The sequence below is a fragment of the Hemiscyllium ocellatum genome, chromosome 4 (genome assembly GCF_020745735.1).
Source record: "Hemiscyllium ocellatum isolate sHemOce1 chromosome 4, sHemOce1.pat.X.cur, whole genome shotgun sequence".
NCBI classification, from domain to species: domain Eukaryota; kingdom Metazoa; phylum Chordata; class Chondrichthyes; order Orectolobiformes; family Hemiscylliidae; genus Hemiscyllium; species Hemiscyllium ocellatum.
This window is the reverse complement of record NC_083404.1, coordinates 100,602,532-100,630,076: the sequence shown is the minus strand read 5'-3', so window position 1 is coordinate 100,630,076 and position 27,545 is coordinate 100,602,532. Positions and strand designations below refer to the sequence as shown.

Here is a 27,545-nt window from a genome sequence, read left to right as displayed (position 1 = left end):
ATCTCTATGACTCTATCTGAGTCCAAAGACATTGCTGCAGCAGTTTCTTTGGGTAGTATCCGAGGTCAACTCAGCTGTGTCACCAACAGTCTTGAGCTAATAAAAGTCACAAATTTAACAAAGTTTTAGTGAAGACCTTTCACTGCTGCTACATGTACGATTTGACCTTGGACTTGCCTGTGCCGGTATAAATGTTTCTTAGTTTTTTGTTCAAGTACCCAATATGTAACCAATTGCATTTCTGAGTTTATCACACTAAAACATCAGTTCAAAAGTGATTTGTTCACTGTATGATGTTCAGCACCATCGAGACAGGCACTGAAGCACTCTGTGCTCGTATGCAGCACGAGTATGGAAATGTTCAGGCTTGGGCTGATAACTCCCTCTCTCACCTCCCTTCCCTTCCTGTACCTCTCCATCTCCATTAATGATGACTGACTTGACACTGACATTTTTTACAAACCCACCGACTCCCACAGCTACCTAGATTACAACTCTTCCCAACCTACCTCTTGCAAAAATGCCACCCCGTATTCCCAATTCCTCCGCCTCTGCCGTACTTGCTCCTAGGAGGACCAGTTCCATCACAGAACACACCAGATGGCCTCCTCCTTTAAAGACAGCAATTTGCCTTCCCACTTGGTTAAAGATGCCCTCCAATGCATGTCACCACATCCTGCCCCTCCGCCCTCAAACCCCACCTCTCCAACCGTAACAAGGACAGAACCCCCCCGGTTCTCACCTTCCACTCTATCAACCTTTGCATAAACCACATCATCCGAAGACATTTCCGTCACCTTTAAATGGACCCCACCACCATGGATATATTTCCCTCCCCACCCATTTTCGCCTTCCGCAAATACTGTTCCCTCCATGACTACCTGGTGAGGTTCGTGTCCCCCATCAACCCACCCTCCCTTCCTGGCACCCTCCCCTGCCACTTCAGGAATTGCAAAACCTGCACCCACACCTCCTCCCTCACCTTCATCCAAGGCTCCAAAGAAGCCTTCCACATCCATCAAAGTTTTACCTGCACATCCACCATATCATTTATTGTATCCGTTGCTCCCGATGCAGTCTCCTCTACATTTGGGAGGCTGGACGCCCCCTAGCAGAGCGCTTTAGGGAACATCTCTGGGACATCCGCACCAATCAACCCACCGCCCTGTGGTCCAACATTTCAACTCCCCCTCTCATTCTGCTGAGGACATGGAGTCCTGGGCCTCCTCCAGTGCTGCTCCCTCACCACCTGATGCCTGGAGGAAGAACGCCTCACCTTCTGCCTCAGAACACTTCAACCCCATGGCATCAATGTGGATTTCACCAGTTTCCTCATTTCCCCTTCCCCCACCTCACCCCAGCTCCAATCTTTCAGCTCAGCACCACCCTCATGACCTGTACTACCTGCCTATCTTCCTTCCCACCTATCCACTCCACCCTTCTTTCTGACCTATCGCCTTCATCCCCACCCCCATTCAGCCCATTGTACTCTTTGCTACCTTCCCTCACCCTCCTCCCTGACCTATCACCTCCATCCTCACCCCCACTCACCTATTGTACTCTAAGCTACTTTCTCCCCCCCCCCCCCCCCCCCCCCCCCCCCATTTATCTTTCCACTCTGCAGGCACCCTCTCTATTCCTGATGAAGGGCTTTTGCTCAAAACGTCGATTTTCCTGCTCCTCGGTTGCTGCCTGACCTGCTGTGCTTTTCCAGCACCACTCTAATCTAGACTCTGGTTTCCAGCATCTGCAGTCCTTGATTTTACCTCGGGCTGATAAGTGGCAAGTAACATCTGTGCCCCATAAGCAGTAAATGATGAATTATCTCCAGCAAATTAGATAATCTTCCCTTGACATTTTAATAATGTTACCATTGTTAAATTTGCCATCTCCATCATCACCCTGGTTACTAGGGAGCAGAAACCTAACTATAAATATTGTGGATGCAAAGGCAGGTCAGAGGCTGGAAATGCTGTGGTGAATGACGCCTGCCTCTTCAAAACGTAACCACTATCTACAATTCACAAGTCAGGAGTATGTCAGAATGTCCTTCACTTACGTTGATGAGTGCAGATCCCGTGACACTCAAAGATTAACAACATCCAAGACACAAGAGGTTGTCTAATCAACACCCCTTCCACTGCTATAATGATTCACTGTGTCTACACTGGTGCATAGTGGCAGCAGTGTACGCTACATACAAGAAGGTCTACCATAACTAATCTAGGTTCCTGTAACTCCATTTTCCAAATTGGCAATGTCTTCCATTGAGCATACTTGGGAATGTCATCGCAGAACTTTGTCTTTGAGTTCATATGGTTCTGACTTAGGATTCAATTTCCCTTCCACCATTCCTTTGAAACAGTGCTATGATGTACCTGCATGAGATGGAGCACTGTCTTTTTATTATTCTTTCATAAGATGTTAGTGTTGCAGGCTAGGTCAGCATTTATTACCCATGTGTAATTACCCTTGAGAAAGTGGTAGTGAGCTGCCTTCTTGACTCACTGAAGTCCATTTTGGGTAGGTACAAGCACAATGCTGTTAGGAAGTGAGTTTGGAATCTTTATGCAGCTACATTGAAGGAATGATGTTATATTTTTGGATGATGAATGTCTTGGAGGGAAACTTGCAGGTGGTGGTGTTCCCATGTATCTGCTGTCCTTGGCTTCTAGGTGGTACTGACCTTTGGCATGGAAGGTGTCTACAAGGCCTTGGTGAGTTTTTGCAGTGCATCTTGTACTACTAAACGTTAGTGGTGGAGAGGGTGAATTTTAGTAGATGATGTGCCAATCGAACAGACTACTTTATCCTGGATGGTATTAGGCTTCCTGAGTTTTGTTGGATTTGCACCTATCTGGGCAAGTGATCATACTGATTTGCACCTTGTGGATACAATTTGGGGAGGCAGGAGGTATTAGTCACTGCAGATTTCCTAGCTTCTAATCCTCTTGGTGGCCTGTGTTCTATGGTAAAAGCAGTTCAGTATCTGATCGATGCTAATCCTCAGAATGATGTTTGTGGGTGATTCAGTGATGATAATGGCATTTAATGTCCAGGGGTGATAGTTAGATTCTTGCTGGAGATGGATATTGCTTGGCATTTGTGTAGCACTTGTCACTTATCCTTTTGTTACTTGTCGCTTATCCTTTGCATTTGGTCTAGGACTACTTCAGTATCAAAGGAGTTGTAAATGATGCTGAACATTATGCAGTCATCAGCAAGCATTCATGCTGCTGATCTAATGATGGAGAGAAGGACATTAGTGAAGCAGCTGAAGGTGGTTGGATCTAGCTTACTACTCTGATGAACCTTTGCAGAGATATCCTGGAACTGAGATGACTGACCTCCAATAACCTTAACCGTCCTCCTTTGTGCCAAGTATGACTTCAACCAGCAAAGAGATTTTTCCGTAATTTTCATTGACTCCATTTTTGCAATTGTTCCTTAATGCTACACATGGTCAAATCCTGCCTTGATGTCAAGGGCACTCGCTCTCACCCCGTGTCTTACATTCAGCCCTTTTATCCATGTTTAAATGAAGGCTAGATTGAGCAATGTCTCTTTTCAGCTGTACACAGTCGCTTTGATGTTCTGTGCAAGCTGTGGAAGCCCGTGCAGCTGTTAAGTATATTGGCGAGAACACTCTAATATATGAGTTAAATGGCTCTGGGGAACCCAAACTGAGTATCAGGGAGCAGACTTCATAGCACTGTTGATGACACTTTCCAGCACTTTACTAGTGCTTGAGAGATAGTGAGGACTGCAGCTGCTGGGGAGTCAGAGTAGATAGAATGTGGTGCTGGAAAAAGCACAGCGGATCAGGCAGTCTCTGAGGAACAGGAGAGTCAACGTTTTGGGCAGGACCCTTAATCAGGACTGGGGAGGGGGCAGGGGGCTGAGAAATAAATGGGAGTGGGGCTGGAGGAAAGATAGGTGGATCTTGATTGAGAGTAGACTAATGGGGTGATAATTGCTAGGTTAGAGTTGTCCTTTTTATGGACAGGACATACCTGGGCAATTATCCACATTTTCTTGTAGGTGCCAATTTTGTAGCTGTACTGGGACAGAGGCTAGGGACATGTCAAGTTCTGGAGTATAAGTCTTCAGTATTATTGCTGGCTTGTGGTCAGGGCTGTGGGCTATTCAAATAACAAATTAAATTGGTGAGTGGTGTAAATAGCCTTTTCATTCAGCAACTGCAATAGCAGTTTGAGGTGGCGATGGAATCCCAAAAGCTAGTGATTCCAAATAAACCTGTTGGACTATAAGCTGGTTTATGTGATTTTTTAACTTTATATCCTAGTCAAACATTGGCACCTCCAAATCATGACAGTTCTTACAGTAGCTTCTGTTCTTACATATATTAAAAATCTATCACTATGGTGTTTCATTGTTTTATTTATTGTACATAAAATTTTGAAAGCAGGAGATTGTTTGAACTTTTGCTAAGTGTTGCCTGCTACTCCAGACAGGATTAAGAATGTCTGTTCGGTCTGCTTGCATACTTAAGATGTGTTCGTCTTTTAAGTTATCTTTTAAGTTAGTAAATGTAAGTAAAAGTACGAGACTTATATGCTATAAATATGTTAGAAATTATACATGTACATAATAAAAGAACAAAAGACAGGTCCAGGCAGTGGGCCATGGAGGAGGAATTAGGACCGATTGCCTGTCCCTCTTCTGCGGGTATGTCAGAGCCTGGGAGTCTCTGGAGAAGGGGCATGCGGTGTCCACCAACACCCTTGAGCTGTTCAAGGAGAGATGGGCACTGCAGGGAGTGGAGTGTATTACTTCCCCTTCCAACTCTATTTTGATTTAATTCCTGCCCTCCCCTTCACTGTACGATCATGCAGAATTGCCTTTTGATGAGAAGGGCACTGCTTGCCACTTGAGTATTTCCTTTCTTCCTGTTGGTGGGCATTGAATAAAAATTTGTACACCTTGTGTCTTTTACTGTGTCTCACACCTGCACACACACAATTTGGATGCTGGGGAAAAGTAAGCACTACTGCAGTTAGGCAGTAGTGTGGGGCGTTAAAAAAAGGGCAAAAGATATTAAACTGATTACCACAGATGGGTGGCAGGATTTGTTTACTATTTGCTGGTGAGAGTTTCATTCATGCAATTTCACAGAAGCGTTATTTTGATAGTAAAGGAGATAGTGGCCCTGTTTTAAAATATTTAACAAGTCGGGGAAACTGCTTGATGTTCTGTAACCTATGTAGGTCCTGAGAAGCGATTGGTAAGGGCTGATTTTTATTATAATAATATTTCCAATGTTTTGGTTGAGTCGTAGAGATGCAATTTCGGGAGGGTATTGTTTTGAATACATAACTACATTGACACTTATTCAGAGGTAGCTTTTGATGTGGAAATAGGCCTAAACACTGCTTGCAGTATTGGCTGATAAGCATTGAAGTTATGAAATAAAAGTACAGTAATGGGTTGAAAGGAGTGTTTTAATTTAGTCTATCTTGTAATTGTGAAATATGCTACAAAAACATGGTTTTATGAATGAATGAAATGTATTATAGTAAACAACAGGTTGGTAAAGGGTTATGAATGAATGAATGGGAACACAGTATTAATGAATACAGCGAACTAGAAAGTGAGTTAGTAAAGATACCTATAAAAATGTCTCACAGGGCCCATGACCTTTGTTGTATCCAGTGTCTCCAGCCCTTTCTTGATATCATATGGAGTGAACTGAATTGGCTTAAGACTGGCATCTGAGATGCTGGAAATTTCCCACTACTTTTTTTTCGGTGCTTAGATCTCTGAGGTCCATGCATGGTCGTGACTTCTGAAATCTGAAGCTAATGCATTGGCAAATGATTGATTTGGCAAATGCATTGGCAAATAATGGATCTTCCTACCTGTGGAGTAGGCCAAGATGGATCATCCACTTGACCCTTTTGGCTGAACATTGTTGGAAATGCTTCAGCCTTATCTTTTGCACTGTTTAATTTCCCCATTATTGAGGATGGAGATATTTGTGGAGCTACCTACTCCAGTGAGTTATTTAATTATTCACCACAATTCATGAATGGATGTGGGATGACTGCTGAGCTTAGATCTGACCCATTGGTGTGGCAGCCCTTAGCTCTGTCTGTCATTTGTTGTTTATGTTGTTTGGAATACTAAATAGCCATGTATTGTAGCTTCACTGGGTTGACACCTCATTGTTAGGTGTGCCTGATCCTGTTCCTGACATGCCTTCCTGCACACACTATTGAACCAGGGTTGATCTCCTGGCTTAATAGTGATGGTAGAGTGGGTAATATGCCATGTCAGGCGGTTGCAGATTGTGCTGGAGTACAAATCCACTGCTGATGGCTCAATGATCTTATAGAATATCAAAGCAGATAATTGAACTTCTATTCCTATTTCTTATGTTCTTATGAACTTTTGTCCCTATCCACTGACTCCATCCATTTCCCTGGCAACTGCCTGAGACTGAACCAGACTGTTCACACCCTTTTAGTCCTGAATAGCTTCCAACTACATATGCATGTAGAAATACAAAGAACATTACAGCGCAGTATAGGCCCATCAACCCTCAATGTTGCGCCGACCTGTGGAACCAATCTGAAGCCCAAAGTATCCTACACTATTCAATTTTCATCCATTTGTTTATCCGATGACCATTTAAATGCCCTTTAAAGTTTGAGAGTCTACTACTGTTGCAGGCATGTCATTCCACGCCCTTACTACTCTCTGTGTAAAACAAAATCAACCCTGACATCCGTCCTATGTCTATCACCCCTCAATTTAAAGCTATGTTCCCTCATGTAAGCCTTCACCATCTGAGGAAAAAGGCTCTCACTGTCCACCCTATCTAACCCTCTGATTATCTTATATGTCTCAATTAGGTCACCTCTCAACCTTCATCTCTCTAATGAAAATAGCCTCAGTCCCTCAACCTTTCCTCATAAGACCTTCCCTCCATACCATGCAACATCCTAGTAAATTTGCCATTTGCTGAGTGTTGCGAGGGAGGAACAAAGGACTGCTGGGAAGATGAGTAAAAGTGTTTAAAACACTTGGTTCAGGCATCGGGGCCTCCATTTGCCAAGAGGTGTGAGGGAGGAGCAAAGTTCTGCTGGGAAGGTTTTAAGTGGGTGAGATCTAAACTCGAAACTCTGTAACCTTAGTAAGAGTCTGTAAACTCAGTAAGTTTTAAGGTTTCTCTTTTTTTCTTCTTCCTTTGTTTAGTCCTCTGCAGGCTTTCAGCGTAGCAGATTATGGATATTAGGGCAGTTGCATGTTCCTCCTGAAGAATGTAGCAGGTGAGAGACACTTCACACATCTCTGCCGACTACATCTGCGAGAAGTACACCCAACTCCCAGCTCCTCGGAAACCGAGTTAGGGAACTGGAACTGGAGCTGGAGCTGGATGAACTGTGGATCATCCAGGAGGCTGAGGGGGAAATTGAGAGGATGTACAGGGAGGTGGTCACTCCCCAGACATAGAATAAGGACAGCTGGGTTACTGTCAGGGGGAGGAAATGGAACCGATGGTCAGAGCAGGGATCCCCTGTGGCTGTTCCTCTCAGCAATAAGTATACCGTTTTGGATACTGCTGGTGGGGACAGCCTACCAGGAGAAAGCCATAGTTGTCAGGTCTCTGGCACTGAACCTGGCAGTGTGGCTTAGAAGGGAAGGGGGAAAATAGAAAAGCGCTAGTGGAAAGGGACTCAATAGTTAGACGGATTGACAGGAGATTTTGTGGCCAGGAACAGGACTCCCGGAAGGTGTTGGGATGTCACCGATCGTGTTTACAGGATTCTGAAGGGGGAGGGTGAGCACTCAGAAATCGTGGTACATATTGGCACCAATGATATAGCCAGGAAAGAGATTGAGGATCTGAAAAGTGACTACAGAGAGTTAAGTTGGAAGCAGAAGAGCAGGACGAGTAGAGTAGTGATCTCAGGTTTGCTATCGGTGCCACGAGATAATGAGTTGAGGAACAGTCAGCGAATGCAGCATAACATGTGGCTGCGAGACTGGTGCAGGAGCGAGGGCTTCAGATACCTAGACCATTGGGATACCTTCCTGGAAAGGTGGGACCTGTACATGAAGGATGGATTGCACCTGAATTGGAGGGGCACAAATATCCTGGGTGGGAGATTTGCTCATGTGATTCGGGAGGGTTTAAACTAGTTTGGCAGGGGATTGGGAATCAGACCCACCTGTCTGAGAGGGAACATTTGCAGATGGGGCAGAGACAGGATATATTGAATCTACTGGGAAGGTTTCTCACGTGATGAAACAAAGGAATCGGTTAAAGTGTGTCTGCTTTAATGCAAGGAGTGTCCGAAATAAGAGTGGCGAACTTAAAGCATGGATCAGTACTTGGGGCTACGATGTTGTGCCCATAACTGAGACGTGGGTTTCACTGGGACGGAAATAGTTGCTTGATGTTCCAGGGTTTAGAATATTTATAAAGAACAGCGAGGGTGGAAAAAGAGAAGGGGATGCAGCATTGCTAATCGGAGAGTGCATCACGGCTACAGAAACGAAGGTTGTTGAGGAAGGTTTGACTACTGAGTCAGTATGGGTGGAAGTTGGGAACAGCCACCGCATTAGGGATTTTCTACAAACCACCTAATAGCAGTAGAGAGATTGAAGAACTCCTAGGCAGGCAGATTCTGGAAAAATGCAGAAGTAGCAGGGTTGTTGTTATGGGTGATGTTAACTTTCCCAATATCGACTGGTACCTCCTAAGTACAGATGGTTTGGATGGAGTTGTTTTAGTCAGGTATGTTCAGGAGGGTTTCCTTACTCAGTATGTAGACAGACCGATGAGGGGAGAGGCCATTTTGGATTTGGTGCTCGGCAATGAGCCAGGATAGGTGTCAGATCTTGGTGAGAGAACCACTTTGGTGACAGTGATCACAAATGCCTCACATTTACCATAGTCTTGGAGAGGGAAAGGAGCAATTAAGGAGGGAAGATATTTAATTGGGGAAAAGGAAATTATGACGCTATCAGACAGGAGTTGGGAAGTACAGACTGGAAGCAATTGTTTCACAGAAAGGGCACAGCAGACATATGGAGACTATTTAAGGAGCAGTTGTTGCGAGTGCATGAATTTGTTCCTCTGAGGCAAGTAAGAAGGGGTAAGATTAAGGAACTTTGGATGACGAGAACAGCGGAGCTTCTCGTCAGAACAAAGAAGGCAGCTTATGTAAAGTGGAGGATGCAAGGATCTAGCACAGCTTTAGAGGATTACAGGCTTGCTAGAAGGGAGCTCAGAAATGGACTGAGGAGACCCTGGAGGGGGCACGAAAAGGGCTTGGTAAAGATTAGGGAGAACCCAAAGGCATTTTACTCATACGTGAGGAATAAGAGAATGATCAGGGAGAAGGTAGGGCCAATCAGGGATAGCGGAAGCAACTTGTGCATGGAGTCTGAGCAGACAGGGGAAGCTCTAGATGAGTTTTTTGCTTCGGTTTTCACCAAGGAAAGTGACAGTGTTGTGAATGAAAACTTTGAGGAGCTGGGATACAGTCTTGACCAGATCAAGATTGATGAAGTTGATATGTGGAAACTTTTGGAAAACATTAAGATAGATAAGTCCTCAGGGTCAGACCAGATTTATCCTGGGCTGCTCCGGGAAGCAAGAAAGGAGGTAGCTAAGCCACTGGCGAGGATATTTGCCTCCTCACTCTCCACTGGAGTCGTACCGGAGAAATGGAAGGAGGCGAATGTTTTTCCTCTTTTCAAGAAGGGCAATATGGAAATCTCTGACATTTACAGACCAGTCAGTCTTACGTCTGTGGTCAGCAAAGTTTTGGAAAGAATTCTGAGGGATAGGATTTATGACAATTTGGCAAAGCACAGTGTGATTAAAGGCAGTCAGCATGGCTTTGTGAGGGGCAGGTCATGCCTCAGAAATCTTATTGAGCTCTTTGAAGAGGTGACAAGACAGGTCGACGAAGGTTGAGTAGTGGATGTGGTGTATATGGACTTCAGCAAAGCATTTGATAAGCTTCCCCAAGGTAGGCTCATTCATAAAGTCAGGAAGTATGGGATACATGGAGATTTGGCTATCTGGATTCAGAATTGGCTGGCTGACAGAAGGTAGAGAGTGGTTGTAGATGGAAAGTATTCTGCCTGGAGGTCAATGTTGAGTGGGGTCTCGCAGGGCTCAGTTCTTGGGCCTCTGCTCTTTGTAGTTTTTATAAATGACTTGGATGAGGAGTTTTAAGGGGTGGTTTAATAAATTTGCAGATGACATAAAGGTTGAAGGTGCCGTTGATGGTATTGAGGGCTATTGAAGGCTGCAGCGTGACATAGACAGGATACAGAGCTGGGCTGAGAAATGGCTAATGGAATTCACCCTCGATAAATGTGAAGTGATGCATTTTGGAAGGTCAAACTCGAATGCTGAATATAGGATTAAAGACAGGATTCTTGACAGTGTGGAGGAACAGAGGGATCTGGGTGTTCAAGTACATAGATCCCTCAAAGTTGCCACCCAAGTGGTTAGGGTTATTAAGAAAGCATATGGTGTTTTGGCTTTCAATAACAGGGGGATCGAGTTTAAGAGCTGCGAGGTTTTGCTACAGCTCTACAACTTGGAATATTGTGTCCAGTTCTGGTCGCTTTACTATAGGAAAACTACAGAGGCTTTGGAGAGGGTGCAAAGAACCTTAACCAGGATGCTGCCCGGACTGGAGGGCTTGCCTTATGAAGAAAGGTTGAATAAGCTTGGACATTTCCCTCTGGAGAGAAGGAGGAAGAGAGGAGACCTGTTCGAGGTATACAAGATAATGAGTTGATTTTCCCCAGAACAGGATTGACTAGTACGAGGAGTCATAATTTGAAGGTACAAAGGAGATGTCAGAGGTTGGTTCTTTACGCAGAGTTGTGAATGCATGGAATGTGTTGCCATTGGTGGTGATGGAAGCAGAGTCATTAGGGACATTTAAGCGACTGCTGGACATGCACATGAACAACAGTGAGTTGAGGGGTGTGTAGGTTAAGTTATTATATTTTACGTTAGGATTAATCCTCGGCACAATATCGTGGGCCAAAGGGCCTGTTTTGTTCTGTACTTTTCTATGTTCTAACTCTCCTCGGAACTTCAAAATAGCACACACACGCACGCAACCACACAAGCAACGTTTTGACAAGTTCCCATTCTGCCCTATACAGGACAATGTTGGAGAGATTATCTGGGGAAGGGGGGGGTTTAGGGTACACCATGTCTGGAGCTCCAGGGAAAGTGTGGGACGAGAGAGAGAGCACGAGAGGTCAGTCATATGGAGGCAGTGATATCGATGTTCAGGACTGCTCTTGGCAGCATTTCAGTAAGCTTCATTCACTTTTAATCTTTGTAAACAAGAGACACGGTCAGTGTTGGTAACACCTCTTTGTTGTAATGTTTCTATTGGGACCTTGAGATCTTCGAATAATCTGAAATTCGGTTAATTGATAATTGGATAATCGAGGTTCCTCTGTACAGAAACAACGAGATCTTTGCTCATCTACACCACCAAGAATCGTACCATTAGCCCAGTACTCTTTATTCCTGTTGCTCCTTCCAAAGTGAATCACCTCACACTTTTCCGCATTAAACTCTATTTGCCACCTTTCAGCCCAGCTCTATTGATTGCCTATGTCCCGCTGTAACCTGCAACATCCTTCAGTACTATCCACAACTCCACCAACCTTAGTGTTATCCACAAATTTACTAACCCATCCTTTTATGCCCTCATTCAGGTCATTTATAAAAATGACAAACAGCAGTGGCCCTAAAACAGATCCTTGCGATACACCACCAGTAACTGAACACTTCCCATCAACCGCCATGCTCTGTCTTCTTTCAGCTAGCCAATTTCTTATCCAAACCGCTAAAATGCCCTCAATCCCATGCCTTTGTATTTTGTGCAATAGCCTACCATGGGAAACCTTATCAAACACCTTCCTGAAATCCATATACACCACATCAACTGCGTTACCCTCATCTACCTATTTGGTCATCCTCTCAAAGAACTAATTAAAATTTATGAGGCACAACCTACTCTTCACAAAACTATGTTGACTATCCCTAACCAACTTATTCCTTTCTAGATTATTATAAATCCTATCTCTTATAACCTTTTCCAGCACTTTACCCATAACTGAAGTAAGGCTCACTGGTCTGTAATTACCAGGGTTGTCTCTACTCCCCTTCTTGAACAAGGGGAAATCTTTGCTATCCTGCAGTCTTCTGGCACTATTCCTATAGACAATGACAACATAAAGCTCAAAGCCAAAGGCTCTGCACTCTCCTCCCTGGACCCCCAGAGAATCCTAGGATAAATTCCATCGGCCCAGGGGACTTATCTATATTCATACTTTCCAGAATTGCTTACACCTCCTCCTTGTAAACCTCAATCCCGTCTAGTCTAGTTGCCTGTATCTCATTATTCTCCTCTCCTGTCATTTTCCAGTGTGAATACTAATGAAAAATATTAATTTAGCGCTTCTCCTATCTCCTCGGACTTCATGCACAGCTTCCTACTACTGTCCTTGATTGGTCCTAATCTTACTGTAGTTATTCTTTTATTCCTGACATAGCTATAGAAAGCCTTAGGGCTTTCCTTGATCCTATTTGCCAACAACTTCTCATGTCCCCTCCTAGCTCCTCTTAGTTCTCTCTTGATTCCTTCCTGGCTAACTTGTAACTCTCTAGTGCCCTAACTGTGCCTTCACGTCTCATCCTAACATAAGCCTTCTTTTTCCTCTTGACAAGAATTTCAACTTCTTTAGTAAACCGCTGCTCCCTCACTCGACCACTCTCTCCTTGCCTGACAGGTACACACATAACAAGGACACTTCCTTGAATAAACTCCACATTTCAATTGTCCCCATCCTCTGCAGTTTCGTTCCCCATCCTATACATCCTAAATCTTGCCTAATCGCATCATAATTGCCTTTCCCCCAGCTCTAACTCTTGTCCTGAGGTATATGTCTATCCCTTTCCACCGCTAAAGTAAACATAACTTAATTTTAGTCACTATCACCAAAGTGCTGACCTGCCTCCAAATCTAACACCTGGGCGGATTCATTACTCAGTAACAAATCCAATGTGGCCTCGCCTCTTGTTGGCCAGTCTACATACTGTGTCAGGAAACCCTCCTGCACACGTTGGACATAAACTGACCTATCTAAAGTACTCGAACTATAGTATTTCCAGTCAATATTTGGAAAGTTCAAGTCCCCCATAGTAATTACCCTCTTATTCTTGCTCCTATCCAGAATCATCTTTGCTCTCCTTTGCTCGACATCTCGAGCTATTCGGAGGCCTATAGAAAACTCCCAATAGGTTTGCCTCTCCTTTCCTGTTTCTAATTTCAGCCCACACTACCTCAGTTAATGAGTCCTCAAAGACCTTTCTGCCACCTTCATACTGTCCTTGACAAACAATGCCTTACCTCGCTCCTTTTACCATCTCTATTCTTACTGAAACAGCTAAATTCTGGAACCTGCAACAACATTCCTGTCCCTGCTCTATCCATGTTTCCGAAATGGCCACAACATCGAAGTCAAATACTGTCTATTTCCACCTCATTATCTAGTTTTTTCAGCTTATTTTCAAAAATCTTTATAATCAATGTCTTTGTTATCTGCAGACTTGAGTTGAATGTACCCCTATCTTTCAATTTTCAGAAACTTAATTTCATTCAAAGTTCTGCTTGCTGCCCAAGTTCGTAAATCACACCAAATCCCATGAATCCGTCAACTGTCTGCTTGCTGCCTGCCTGTGTTGACCTCTCACAACGTGTCCCTTTTATAATGCTCATGTTTGCCAATCCCTCACAACCTCACTCCTCTTTGTCTGTATTAATTTCTCAAGCTCTTTAGATATTAGACTATATAATTAGACGAGACACCAAGATGTCTTGATTAATGCTGAGGAACCCATTGAATGGGAGCAGTCATCTATGAAGAAGGATGAGCTGGAGGAAGCTCTTCCCATGGGTGACATGAGAATAACTATTGCTTCACTATTGGGTCCCACATGCAGAGAGAACCTGATTGACACTTAGTCTCAGGGGATGCGAGCTGAATGTAGAAGACCATCATGGACTACCAAGATCATCAACTAGCTTTTCGTTTGCATTGTGAACTGTAGCCTGTACAGGCAGTCCCTGGGTTACAAGAATGAAACCCGTTTGAGTGCATTTGTAAGTTGACTTGTACATGCAAGTTAGAACACAATGCAGTACAATATAAATATCCCTCTTAGTATGAGCGAATTTTCAAATATTATATTCTTAAAATGGGTAGTAATATAGGATCTTGCATTTGTATTCCTCCGTATTTGTTTCCTTTGTATCGTCCAAATGTTTGCTTGTATGTGATCCTACCCTACTGGTCAATGACAAAATGCAGTTATTGGGGAAATAGTACTGGGGACTCAGAGGGTCTTCAGACAGGACAGGTTAGATATGGATAGGTATCTCTCTAAAGACAGATTAAGTATGTAGCCTTGTGGTTAAATGGCATCTACATTGCGTGAATGGGGTTGCATGTGCGGGAGACTGAGTGAATAGCAAAACGTTGACTACTGTGCCACCAGACTGCCACTGAGGGGTAACATCGGATTGCCAATGCTTGTGCAGGTGCACAGTGGCCTTGTAAAGATGGTGCACAAGGGTTACAACCAGATACAAACATTTTATCATAGCTGTTATCTTGACAGCCACTGGAATAGGACTACTACCTACCCTGCCAGGTTCCAGGACTTGCTGCAGCATTTGGCATAGTTCTGTGACAGTGTTCTAGGACATTTGCGATCTACAGTGACACTGCCGAAATGATATCCTGGTCCTTCCACACCTTGCGATCATCCTGACGAAACCTTCAGCTGCAACTTCTTAAAGTGGAAACTGTTCAGCAGCCAGGAAAAATTGGTCCTTGCTGATGCATCCGTTCCTCTTCAATTTCTTTGACCTTCATTGCAACACAGCCAAAGTGGCGAAGATCTCTGCTGAGGCTGGACTTATTGTTCACAATTCCAATGAACCCTTGTGGGAATATCAGAGTGACATTATTCATAAATTACAGTTTAGCATATTCATATACAAAGTGGGCCATAAACAAGTCTGACAAGTCCTCTAAATGGACTTTTGACACAGCGACTTTGTTCCAAAGAATATGGCATAGTCCATGTTGCCCAATATAATATGGGATTGTAAGTGCTGTATGATTGCTAATAGGTTGTCCCACCATCCCCACCTCTGGTATCACCGAAGAAAGGCAGTATTGCATAAAAGAATATGTTAGCGAATCTTACAGTTCAAGATGAGAGAAAATCACCACTTGTGCAGCCTTGGATACTTGGATTGTCTTTGTGAATAGTGGCCTTTTTAAAGGTTGCATGTGATTACCTCTGCATTACTGGAAAATCTGTAAAGACAAATTATACTGGCAAGATTACTTGTGACCAAAATATGTAACTAGCGCTGTTGGATATTATTTCACATATGATTATAGGTGACTACAATCTGTACTGTTAAAGTACTATATTAATTCAGTTGTCTCTTGAAGGGCTTCACATTATTCACAAGTAGTGCCCAAAGCTCAACAGAGCATAGGTTTAGGGTGAGAGGGGAAAGATATAAAAGAGACGTAAGGGGCAACTTTTTCACGCAGAGGGTGGTACGTGTATGGCATGAGCTGCCAGAGGATGTGGTGGAGGCTGGTACAATTGCAACATTAAGAGGCATTTGGATGGCTATATGAGTAGGAAGGGTTTGGAGGGATATGGTCTGGGTGCTGGCAGGTGGGACTAGATTGGGTTGGGATATCTGGTCAGCATGGACAGGTTGGACCGAAGGGTCTGTTTCTATGCTGTATATCTCTATGACTCTAATGGCCCTACAGCTTTGCTGTGCCAACCACCATGCTGCATTGTGCACCTATCAAAGCCAGGGTAGTGGTCATCATTGATCTAATCCATCACAGTAATCCATGTCCACCTGTTCACTATCTCTTCTCACTGTGCCTCTCCCATTATGTTTTGAGTAGCTCATCTTTAATATTATTCTTCTGCTTTCCAGCATGCCTCCAATCCCCAGAATTGACTTCTGATCACTGCTCTTGACTTCCATTGAGCTGTTCGGTCAGACAGCCCCACTTGATGGGTGACCAGGTTCCAACTGACAACACAAATCTCTGGTCAGTTTGCATTAGACCTGCAACCCATTCCCTGGACTTGGTGACATAGACCCATGTCTATTTTTATATTTTAAACTCTTCATTCCCAGTAACGTCCTGTAAATCTTTCCTGAACCCTCACCAGTTTAATAATATCCTTCCTCTAACAAGGCAACCAGAATTGCACGTAGTGCTCCAGAAGAGTCCTCACCAGTGTCCTGTAAAACCTCAACATGACATCCCAACTCCTGTACTCAAAGGGTCTGAGCAATGAAGGCAAGCGTGTGAAACGCTTTCTTAACCTGTTTACCTGTGATGCAAATTTCAAGGAATTATGCACCTGAACCCCTAGGTCTTTTCATTCTACAACATTACCCAGGGACCCACCATTACCTGTATAAGCCCTGCCCTGGCTTATCTTACCAAAAATGCAACACCTCATTAATTCAAATTAAACTTCATCTGCCACTCCTCGGCCTATTGGCCTATCTGGTCAAGATCTCTTTGTAATCTTAGATAACCTTCTTCATTGTCTACACTACCACCAATTTTGTTGTCATCTGCACACTTGCTAACCATGCCTCCTATATTCTCAACCAAATCATTTGTATAAATGACAAATAAAAGTGGACCCAGTACCAAATCCTGTGGAATACCACTGATGACAAGCCTCTGAAAAGCAACCCACTATCGCCACCCTATGTCTCTGACCATAAAGCCAATGTTGTATCCAGTTGGCAAGTTCATCCTGTTATCCCATGTGATCTAACTTTACCGATTAGTCCACCATGCAAAACCTTGTCAAAGGCTTTAGTAAAGTCCAAATAAACAATGCTAACCTTGCTTGCTGTCATCAATTTTTTTGGTTACTTCATTAAAAAAATTCAATATAGTTTGTGAGACACAATTTTCCTTGTTCAAAACCATTGTGACTATCCCTAAAGAATCCTTGCATTTTCAAAGCATGTAAATCCCATCTTTCAGAATCACCTCCAACAACTCACTCACCACTGATGTCAGACTCTCACATCCATTGTTTTCCAGGTTTTCCCTTACAATGTTTCTTAAACAGTTGCATACCGTTAGCTACCCTCCAGTCCTCCAGTGAATCACCCCTGTTTATGGATGATACAAATATTTCTGCTCGGGGCCCTGCAATTTCCTCCCTAACTTCCCACATTATCTTGAGACATTTGATCAGGTCCTGAAGATGTTTTTGTTTTCTGAGATATCCAGCACTTCCTGTTTTCAAAACATCAATGTTCATTTCTCTGAATTCTCTAGCCTCCATTTCTTTCTCAGCAGTAAAAATTGACGCAAAATATTAGTTTAATATCTTCCCCCATTTCCTGAGGTTCAATACAAAGATGAGCTTGTTGATCTTTAAGGGAACCTACCCTCTCTCCACTTACTCTCTTACTGTTAATATATTTGTAGAATCTTTTTGAATTATTTTAACCTTATCTGCCAAGGTTATCTTATATGCTGTCTTTGCTTTCCCTGATTTCCTTCTTAAGAGTACCCCAACATTCTTTGTACTGTTCAAAAGACTTGGTTGATCCCAGTTATCTATATCTAATATACCATTCTTTTTTTATTCTTGATAACCTGAATTCATTGTTCCATAATCTTACCAGCCTTGCCTTTCACCCTAACAGAAACATAATGCCTCTGAACTGTTATCACCCTTGTCAATTGCCCCTTTACTTGAAAACAGTCTACTCCAATCAACTTTTGAAAGTTCTTATCTCAAGCCCTTGAAATTTGCCTCACTCCAATTAATAACATTTACTTTTATAGAGGCTTATCCTTTTCCATAACTAGTTTAAACTAATAATATTATGACCACTCGACCCAAGATGTTCCCCTACTAACACTTCGGTCAGTTGTCCTGCCTTACTTCCCAAGGGAGGGTCAAATTTTGCTCCTTCTCTAGTAGGAACATTGATAAAGAAATCTTCTTGAACATATTTAAGTTCTTCACCATTCAACCCTTTAACACAATGGCAATCCCAGTCAATAGAGTCATAGTCAGAGAGTCATATAGCATGGAAACAGACCCTTTGATCCAACAAGTCCATGTTAACCATGTTCCCAAACTAAACTAGTTCATATTCATGTACCTTTGTAATTGTACCTACATTCACCACTTCCTCTGGCAGTTGATTCCACACACACTGTAAAAGAGAGAATTTGCCCCTCGTCCTTTTTAAATGTTTCTCCTCTCACCTTAAAAATATGCCCCCTAGTTTTGAACCCCCCCACCTTTGAGAAAATACCTTTGCTATTCACCGTATCCATGCCCCTCATGATTTTATAAACCTCTATAAGGTAACTCCTCAACCTTCTACACTCCAGCAGAAAAAAGTCCCAGACTATCTTTATAACTGTTTGGAAAATTAAATTCCCCTTCTCTTACAACCTTGTTATTCTTACATATTTGTGATCTGTCTACATATTTTCTTCTCAATTTCCCTCTGACTATGCAGGAGGTAGGCTATAATCCCTCTACAGTCTCAAGGTGATCATCTCCTTTCTTTATTTTTAATTTCAACCCATACATTTTCATTAAATGATCCCTCAAGAATATCTTTAAGGAAAACATTACAATTGTAATTAATCAAAAATGCCTCTCCCTATTCTCGCTTCTCTTTTTATCCTTCCTATATCACCTTAAAACCCAGAACATGAGTGCCAGTCCTGTCCTTCCCTCAGCCAAGTTTCTGTAATAGCTATCAATATCCCAGTTCCATGTTCCCATACATGCCCTGAGTTCATCAGTCTTATTAAAGAAGTCTTGAATTGAAATAAGTGCAGTTTAATTCTTGAGTTACTTTGTTCTCTGACTCTTGTCTGTCTTTTCGACTTAAGTTGCTCTCTTCTGATTCAGAATCATTTTTATCTTTCTTTTTATTTTCATTGTTAAAGAACCCCCCCACTCCCAAAAAAAGTTGATAGGCTCTTGAAATTAGCAACTCTCCCCGCCAGGATAATGGTCTCTTTCCACTTCAAGTGCAACCCATTCTTTTTGAACAGGTCTTTTCTGTCCCAAAAGAGATCCCAATGATCCAAGAAACTGAATCCCTACATATGGCATCACCTTTTCAGCCACTGATTTATCTCCCCTATGCTTTTATTTCTTCCCTCATTAGAACTTGGCACTGGAAGTAAACCAGAGATTACTACTTTTTATGTTCTGCTTTTAAAGCTAATACCTAACCTTACATTCACTCTGCAAAGCTTTAATTCTTCCTTAACTATGATTTGGAGGAGCCGATGTTGGAGTGGGTGGACAAAGTCAAAAATCACAAGGTCAGTTTATAGTCCAACAGGTTTATTTGGAAGCAATAGCTTTCGGAGCGCTGCTCCTTCATCAGGTAGGCACTTCAAAAACTTATTGCTTCCAAATAAACCTGTTGGTCTATAAACTGGTGTTATGTGATTTTTAATTTCCTAAACTATGTTATTCCTACCAATGTGTACAACAACTTCTTGCTTCTCACTCTCCCCTTTGACAATATGCTTCAAACATTTGAGACGTTCTTAACCCTGGCACCTAGAAAGCAACATACTATCCTATATTCACACCTATTGCTGCAGAATCTCCTGGCTGTGCACCTGTCCCTTATAACAATAATTTTTTAAAATCTTGACAAACTCTGTTCAACATAATAGTCATTCTCAGTGCCCAAGATCTGACTAATTCTATTTTCCTTTGAGACGCTATCTTTCTCAACAGTACCCAATATATTTGTTTGAGAGAGGAATAGCCCAGGAGGCTTCTGAACTAAATTCTTACCTTTGCTGAGAGTCAACCATCTTATTGACTGATCTTGTTGTGTAATCTCTTCTCTAAATCTACTAGTCATCGCACTCAGTGTCTCTTGTATGCTCTCTGTGATATCAAGCCTGAAAAGAAGAAGCTCTTAACAACACTTCATATGTAAAACTAAACCGCTTTCCAACAGATTTAATTTTAGCATGCAAAGAGAAGATTTAAACTAATTAATATTAAAAATAAATTAGTTGAACAAAGAAAAAAAACAACTCCCCCTGAAATAATCCAACATTAATCTTTCAGTTTCCAGATAAAAATAAATTCTTTCCAGAGCCACCCACACATAGGCCTGTCCATAAGCTTTGTATATAAGTAGTCTCCTTCTTTGTGTCTTTTTATGTACAATCTGCAGATTGAAACTCAACAAATACAAACTCTGTTGAAGAAAAAACTCTGCTTCTTCACGATTGTAAAGAAACTGATTTTTTAAGATGTATATTTTTATAAATAAAGAAAAGATCTCTCTACAAATCGATACTTGACAAACACGTGGATGCCCCCAGACACAAACTATGTTTTAAGAAAAACTCTACTTCTTTGTGTTTTTTTTTGTAACTAGTTGGACTACAAGAGTTCCAAAATGAATCAAAATAAAAATCTTATGATTCTGTAATGTAAAAAAACATTAGAATTAGACAAGAAAGCTTGTAACACTGGAGCAGCTGCAATTTCTGTGCAACTGAGTGTCCACCATTTTGTCAAACTTATAAGTGGAGTCACAGGTAGACGGAATGGTGAAGGTGGTGTCTGGTACGCATTGTCTGTGCATTGAGTATAGGAATTGGGATATCATGTTGCGGCTGTACAGGATATTCGTGACGAGAGTGTGGTGCTGGAAAAGTACAGCAGGTCAAGCAGCATCCGAATATCAGGAGAGTTGACATTTTGGACAAAAGCCCTTGGCTCATTCCTGATGAAGGGATTTTGACCGAAATGTTGACTCTCCTGCTCTTTGGCTGCTGCCTGACCTACTGCACTTTTCCAGCACCACATTCTCAACTCTAATCTCTAGCATCTGTAGTCCTCACTTTCTCCTGGGATATATGTGAGGCCACTTTTACAATTCAGTTCTGGTCTCCCTGCTGTAGGAAAGATGTTGTTAAACTTGAAAGGATTCAGGAAAGATTTACAATAACATTGTTAGGGTTGGAGGGTTTGAGATGTAGGGAGCAGCTGAATAGACTGAGGCTTTTTTTTCCCTGGAGAGGCTGAGTTGTGATCTTAGACATTCATAAAGTCATGAGGAGCATGGATAGAGTGAATAGCCCAAGGTCTTTTTCCTAGGGTAGGGATATCCAGAACTAGAGGGTAAAAATTTAAGGTGAAAGGGAAAAGATTTAAAAGGGATCTGATGGGCAGCGTTTTCACGCAGAGAGTGGTGCATGTATGGAATGAGTTGCCAGAGGAAAAGTGGAGGTAAAGCCATAATCCAAACAACCATGATTTTATTGAAAGGCTTTCTCCTGTTCCCATTTCTTGTATCTTTATGTAAATTCCAGATTTATGCTCCATCTTTACCCAACTCTCTCTTTCTGAATTTTATAATATGGAGCTTGATATTTGCCATGGTGTTCTTTCTAATCCAAAATTTGCTGGTTTTAAAACTTATTCAGGGAATGAGGGCATTTATGGCTGGGCCAGCAGTTTTGTGCATCCCTAGTTGCCCTTGAGAATGTGGTCACGAGCTGCCTTTTAGAGTTGTTGCAGTCCATTTGGTGCATGCACACTCACAATGTTATTCAGGAGGGTGTTCAAGGATTTTGTCCCAAACCAGTGAAGGAATGTGATATTCTCATTCAAGATGGTGTGAGAGAGGAATTTGCAGGTAATAGTGTACCCATGTATTTGCTGTCATTGCCCTTCTAGAGGTCAGTGGTCAAATAGTTAAGACAGATGAGGAGGAATTTCTTCTCTCTTACCTTAGTGACTATATGGATTTTTTTTACTGCAGAGGGCTGGTAAGCCTGGGTCAAGTGCATTCAATGTTGAGATGAACCCTTAATCAATAAGGCAATCAAACGTTATGGCGCAGGAGAATGGAATTGAGGATTCAATGATGACATTGAATGGCAGAGCTGACTTGATGACCCTAATGGCCTAATGCTGTTCCTATGTTTTATTTAAAAAGTTCTACCAAAGGAGCCTGGTGAATTTCTGCAATTCATCTTGTCAATGGTATGCACTGCTACTGCTATGCATTGGTGTGGAGGGAGTAAATGTTTGAGAATTGAGAGTCATTCAAGCTGGCTGATTAGTGGTATCAAGCTTCTTGAGTGTAGTTGGAGCTTTGCAAGCCAGATCAGGAGTTCCACATGGTGTGTTGCCTGCCTGGTTCCAGGGCACAGTATGTCTCTGACCAGCTTGAATGGATATTGGAGTGGGAGGGGGAGGATCCAGTTGTTGTAGTCCAATTTAGACAATCCCCAAACAGGTCCTCCATCCTAGCCTTACCTATATTGTTTATCAAGCACTATAAATAAAATTAAGGAACAGGTCCTCAAGGGTTTTAATCTCCAGATTACTGTCTGAGCCACATGTAAATTGGCGTAGGGATAACAAAACTAGGGAAGTAAACATATGGCTAAGGGAGTGATGTGGGGAAAAAGGGGTTCTATTTCTTGGGGCATTGGTGTCAGTTTTGGAACGGGAGGGGGATGTGTACTGATGGGACAGTCTCCAGTTGAATTGATCTAGCAAAAAGGATAAATAGGGTGGTTACTAGGACTTTAAAATTTGTGAGTCGGGGGAAGGGAAATGGAAAATGGTAGGAAGTATGATGGTAAATAAACAGTTAAGCAGCAGGGTAGCATGTGTGCAGGAGGATTTAAGTTCAAGGCAGACTCTGAAAAGTAGTAAAAAGGAAGGATAACTCTAGAGATATTATTAGAGATGTTGGAAATCATGAGGGTAAGAAAGCTAGCACACTAGCACTTTACCTGAATGCATGTAGCATTTGTAACAGGTTGGTGAGTTAACAGCACAAATCATTGCAAATATGATTTAGTAGCCATTACGGAGACATGGTTACAGGATGGTCACGACTGGGAGTTAAATATCCAGGGGTATCAGACTATTCGGAAGGACAGACAGGAAGGTAAGGGAGGACCTGGAAACAGTCATTATTATGGAAGAGATAGTGTTGGGCAAGCTAATGGAGCTAAGGGTAGACAGGTCTCCTGACCTTGATGGAATACATCCCAGGGTACTAAAAGAGATGGCGGGAGAAATAGTAAGTGCACCAGTGGTAATTTTCCAAAACTTGTTTGACTCTGAAACAGTCCCAACAGATTGGAAAACAGCATATGTAATGCCACTGTTTAAAAAGGATGGGAGACAAAAGATGAGGAATTATGGACCAGTTAGCTTAGCCTCTGTAGTGGGGAATATGCTTGAGTCTATTTTCAAGAATGTAATAGCAAGGCATCTCAATATGTCAGGTCAGGCAGATGCAGCATGGGTTCGTGAAGGCCAGTCATGCATAACAAATCCCTTGAAGGTCTATGAAGACATTATGAGCACAGTGGACAACGGGCACCCATGGATGTGGTGTACCTAGATTTTCAAAAGGCCTTCGACAAGGTGCCGCACAAGAGGCTGCCGCTTAAGATAAGGATGCATGGCATTTAGGGGTAAAGTATTAGCATGGATAGAGGATTGGTTGATTAACAGGAAGCAAAGAGTGGGGATAAATGAGTACTATTCTGGTTGGCAATTCATGACTAGTGGTATGCCTCAGGGATCAGTGTTGGGACTGCAATTATTCACAATTTATGTAGTTGATTTTGAGTTGGGGACCACATATAGTGTGTCAGAGTTTGCAGATGACACTAAAGTGAGTGGCAGAGCAAAGTATGCAAAGTACTGTGCAACTTTGCAGAGGAACATAGATACTACAAGTGAGTGGGCAAAGGCCTGGCAGATGGAATACAATGTTAATAAATGTGAAGTCATCCATTTTGGAAGGAATAACCGTAAAAAGGACTATTACTTGAATGGTAAAAAGTTGTAGCATGCTGCTACGCAGAGGGACCTGAGTGTCCTTGAGCATTAATCACAGAAGGTTGGTCTGCAGGTACAACAAATAATTAGGAAGACACATGGAATTTTGCCCTTCATTGCTGAAGGGGTTGAGTTTAATGGCAGGATGGTTTTGTTGCATTTGTACAGGGTGCTGGTAAGGCCACACCTGGAGTACACTGTGCAGTATATACCTGAGCAATTTTCCACAATAAAAGCATGAAAATCCAACTTTACTTGAGAAAGGATGTACTCGCACTGGAGAGGTGTACAAGAGGTTCATTAGATTGATTGCGGAGTTGAGGGGATTGACATATAAGGAAAGACTGTGTAGACTGGGATTATATCCATTGGAATTCAGAAGATTGAGGGGGGATCTCATAGAAACAAACAGAATTATGAAGGGAATAGATAAGATAGATGTAGAGAGGATGTTTTCACTGGCAGGTGAAACTAGGACAAGAGGGCATAGCTTCAAGATTAGAGGGAGTAGATTTAGGACTGAATTGAGAAGGAACCTCTTCATCCAGAGGGTTGTAAATCTGTGGAATTCTTTGTCCAGTGAAGTAGTTGATGCTACTTCAGTAAATGTTTTTAAAACTAAGATGGTTTTTTTGAATAATAAAGGTATTAATTGCAATGGTGAGAGCGTGGGTAAGTGGATGTGAATCCACGAACAAATTGGCCATGATCTTATTGAATGGCGGAGCAGGCTCGAGGGGCCATACAGCTTACTCCTGCTCCTAGTTCTTATGTTCTTTAGAGGGTGAGGAGGTGAGTAAATTGAGGCAGGATACCTAGCTGATGACCTGCTGTTGTGGTCACAGTATTTATAAAGCTGGTCCAGTTTGGTTTCTGGTCAGTGGTTACCACCACCCCCACCCCACCCCAGTGAATGTAATTTGTGGGGATTCAGGAATATAATTCCATTGAACATCAAGGATTCTCTCTTGTTGGACATGGTCATTGCCCAGCACTTGTGTAGCGTGAATGTTGCTTCCCATTTATCAGCTCAACAGCCCAAATCTGGATGGTGTCCAGGTCTTACTGCATTTGGACATGGACTGTTTCCATGCCTGAGGAGCCACGGATGATGCTGAACATTGTGTAAACATCAGTGAGCATTCCTACTTCTGACCATGTGATGAAGAGTAGGTCATTGATGAAACAGCTGAATATGATTGGGTCCACAACACTCTCTTGAGGAACTGCTACAGTGTTGTCCTGAAATGACTGAGATGAAATGACTGTCCTCCCAAAACCTGTTCTGTGTCATGTATGGCTACCCAGTGGAGTTTTATCTCTGATTCCTGTTGACCCTAGTTTTGCCAGGCCTCCTCGATTCCACACTGGTCCAAATGCAGCTGTGGTGTCAAGAGCAGTCACTCTCACCTCAACTCATCTTTGGAGTTCAACTTTTTTCTCTAAGTTTGAAATAAGACTGTAACAATGTAAGGAGCTGAATGGCCCTGGCAGAAATCAAATCAGGTGTAAGTGAGCAGGTTATTGCTGAATAAGTGCTGACTGGTAGCACTGTTGATGATCCTTTCCACTGATGAAAAGTAATTGATGGGGCAATAATTAGCTGGCTTGGATTTTCATGCTTTTACTGTGGAAAATTGCTCAAGTATATACTGAAACAGTTTTATTAAGGATGCAGAAAATTCTGGAATGAGTTCAATGCTATTGGCTTTGCAGTATTCATTGCCTTCAGTTTCTTGATTTTACATAAAACGAATTGAATTGATTGAAAATTGGCATCTATATGTTGGTCACCTTTGACGAAGGTCTAGATTGTCCATTCACTTCTGACTGAAGATTGTTGCAAATACTTCAGCCTTATCTGAGAATACTTTTTAAAGCAAGGCATATTACGTATTACATGTCTTTATTTTCTGATTTATAAATCAATGTTGGTGTCTTTGACTTTCATCTGACCTTACATATTTTATTTTAATTCTTCAAGTGTCAGCTTTAAAATAATGAAAATTATTAATAATGATTAGATTGTGAGGTGGTTTTTGTATCATTTTATTCTGTCACTTCTTATTTTAGGTACCTCATGAAAATGACAATAATGAGAGTTCTTCATTGCAATCCAAAGCATTGATTGAAAAATATGAACTGGTTCAGAGCTGTCCTCCTCACCAAATTACAGGAAATAAGAATGAAAATGATCATCTAAAGAGATCTGAATCTGACCATCTGAATGCCGTACCTACTTTGTCAGTGGAATCAGCAAGTACAAGTCAAGCTGGTAATTATAACCTCATTGTGTTGCATTGTTAAAAACAATTCTGGATTTCACTTGTAAGGGTTGTGTGGTTTGCTATTTCCTAGAAAATTCCCTCTGCATCAGAGAAAAGGAGTTAAGGCATACACTGACTAATCAAGGAGGCTTACTAGTAACACTGTCTTTCCACTAAAACATTATCTTAAACTGAGTACGAATGCACCCCAAACGTTTGAACTTTTGAAAATCTTGACAGTGGTAGAACTTTTGATTTCACAGCATAATGTTGGCATGTGAATTTTCTTTGCAGCTATCATTCAACAATTTCCCTGTATATTAGAGAAGTGTAAATCATTCATAACTTTTTGTAATATCTTATGGAATTCAGGTTTTATTGTGAACAGCAGACTGAATATTTATGTTAACACTATGAGTGATATGTCTCTTTTAAATGATATAATTGTGTATACATTATACTGTTGTACTTCTAAATTTATTAAAATTCAAATTTACAGTTTTCCTCCAAAAATATTCTTATTCATGTGTTTATTGCTTTATTATATTATACTTGAACATTTCTGCTCACTGAGTGCTGTGGTCTATAATTATTACCAGGATGCAATTATCTCGAATTGTATCCATTGAGATGTCAGTAGATGGCAATATGATGACATCTCCAACTTGGTCGGTATTCTGACAGATACCCTATATAGACTGGGTTTAGAAAATAATCTTTCAGAATCTACCCCTGAGTTTTGATTACATTTAAAATAGTAATGTGTGCTTTTAAGCAATTGCCAGTCTTAAAGATTCATAAATTATGCTAGGGTATTTGAATTCAAATCATGAAGGAACTAACATTTTGATAGAACAGTCTGACTTTTTATAAACTGTTGTGTGGCTTTCATGGTTTCAGCTTTCAGCCTGCTTTTGTTGCTAAAAGATCTGTCTTTCAGCTTGTTACAATTTGTTTTCAACTCTATTTTTAAAGAATGACAACATGACTTCAACTTAATGACTTCATTTAATCAAAAAAACACACTGATTTGGTGGCTACAGTTTATTTAAACTTATCGAATGGAATACAATCGAGCATGATAGAGGATGTGAAATTCCTCGATTGACATCAGAGCTAGCATGGGGAATGCAAACAACGCTAAAAGCTCCACAGCAGGATTACTGGGGCCCTGTCAGGGATCACTACAGAACTGCAGAATACTCGTGCATTCTGTTGTTTAACAATAACAATAATATCTTTGTTCATAGTTTGATGTAATTTTTTATATTTCAAACATGAAG

At 41.8% G+C, this 27,545-nt stretch overlaps 1 protein-coding gene across 1 annotated transcript in view; it reads left to right on the top strand.

The window, feature by feature from the left end:
• Positions 1-27,545, top strand: part of rad54b (RAD54 homolog B) — a 205,160-nt gene that overhangs the window by 6,018 nt on the left and 171,597 nt on the right. The window contains exon 2 of the mRNA XM_060823670.1: positions 26,069-26,270. Coding sequence (XP_060679653.1) covers positions 26,069-26,270 — 202 coding nt within the window. The remainder of the gene's footprint in view (positions 1-26,068; positions 26,271-27,545) is intronic.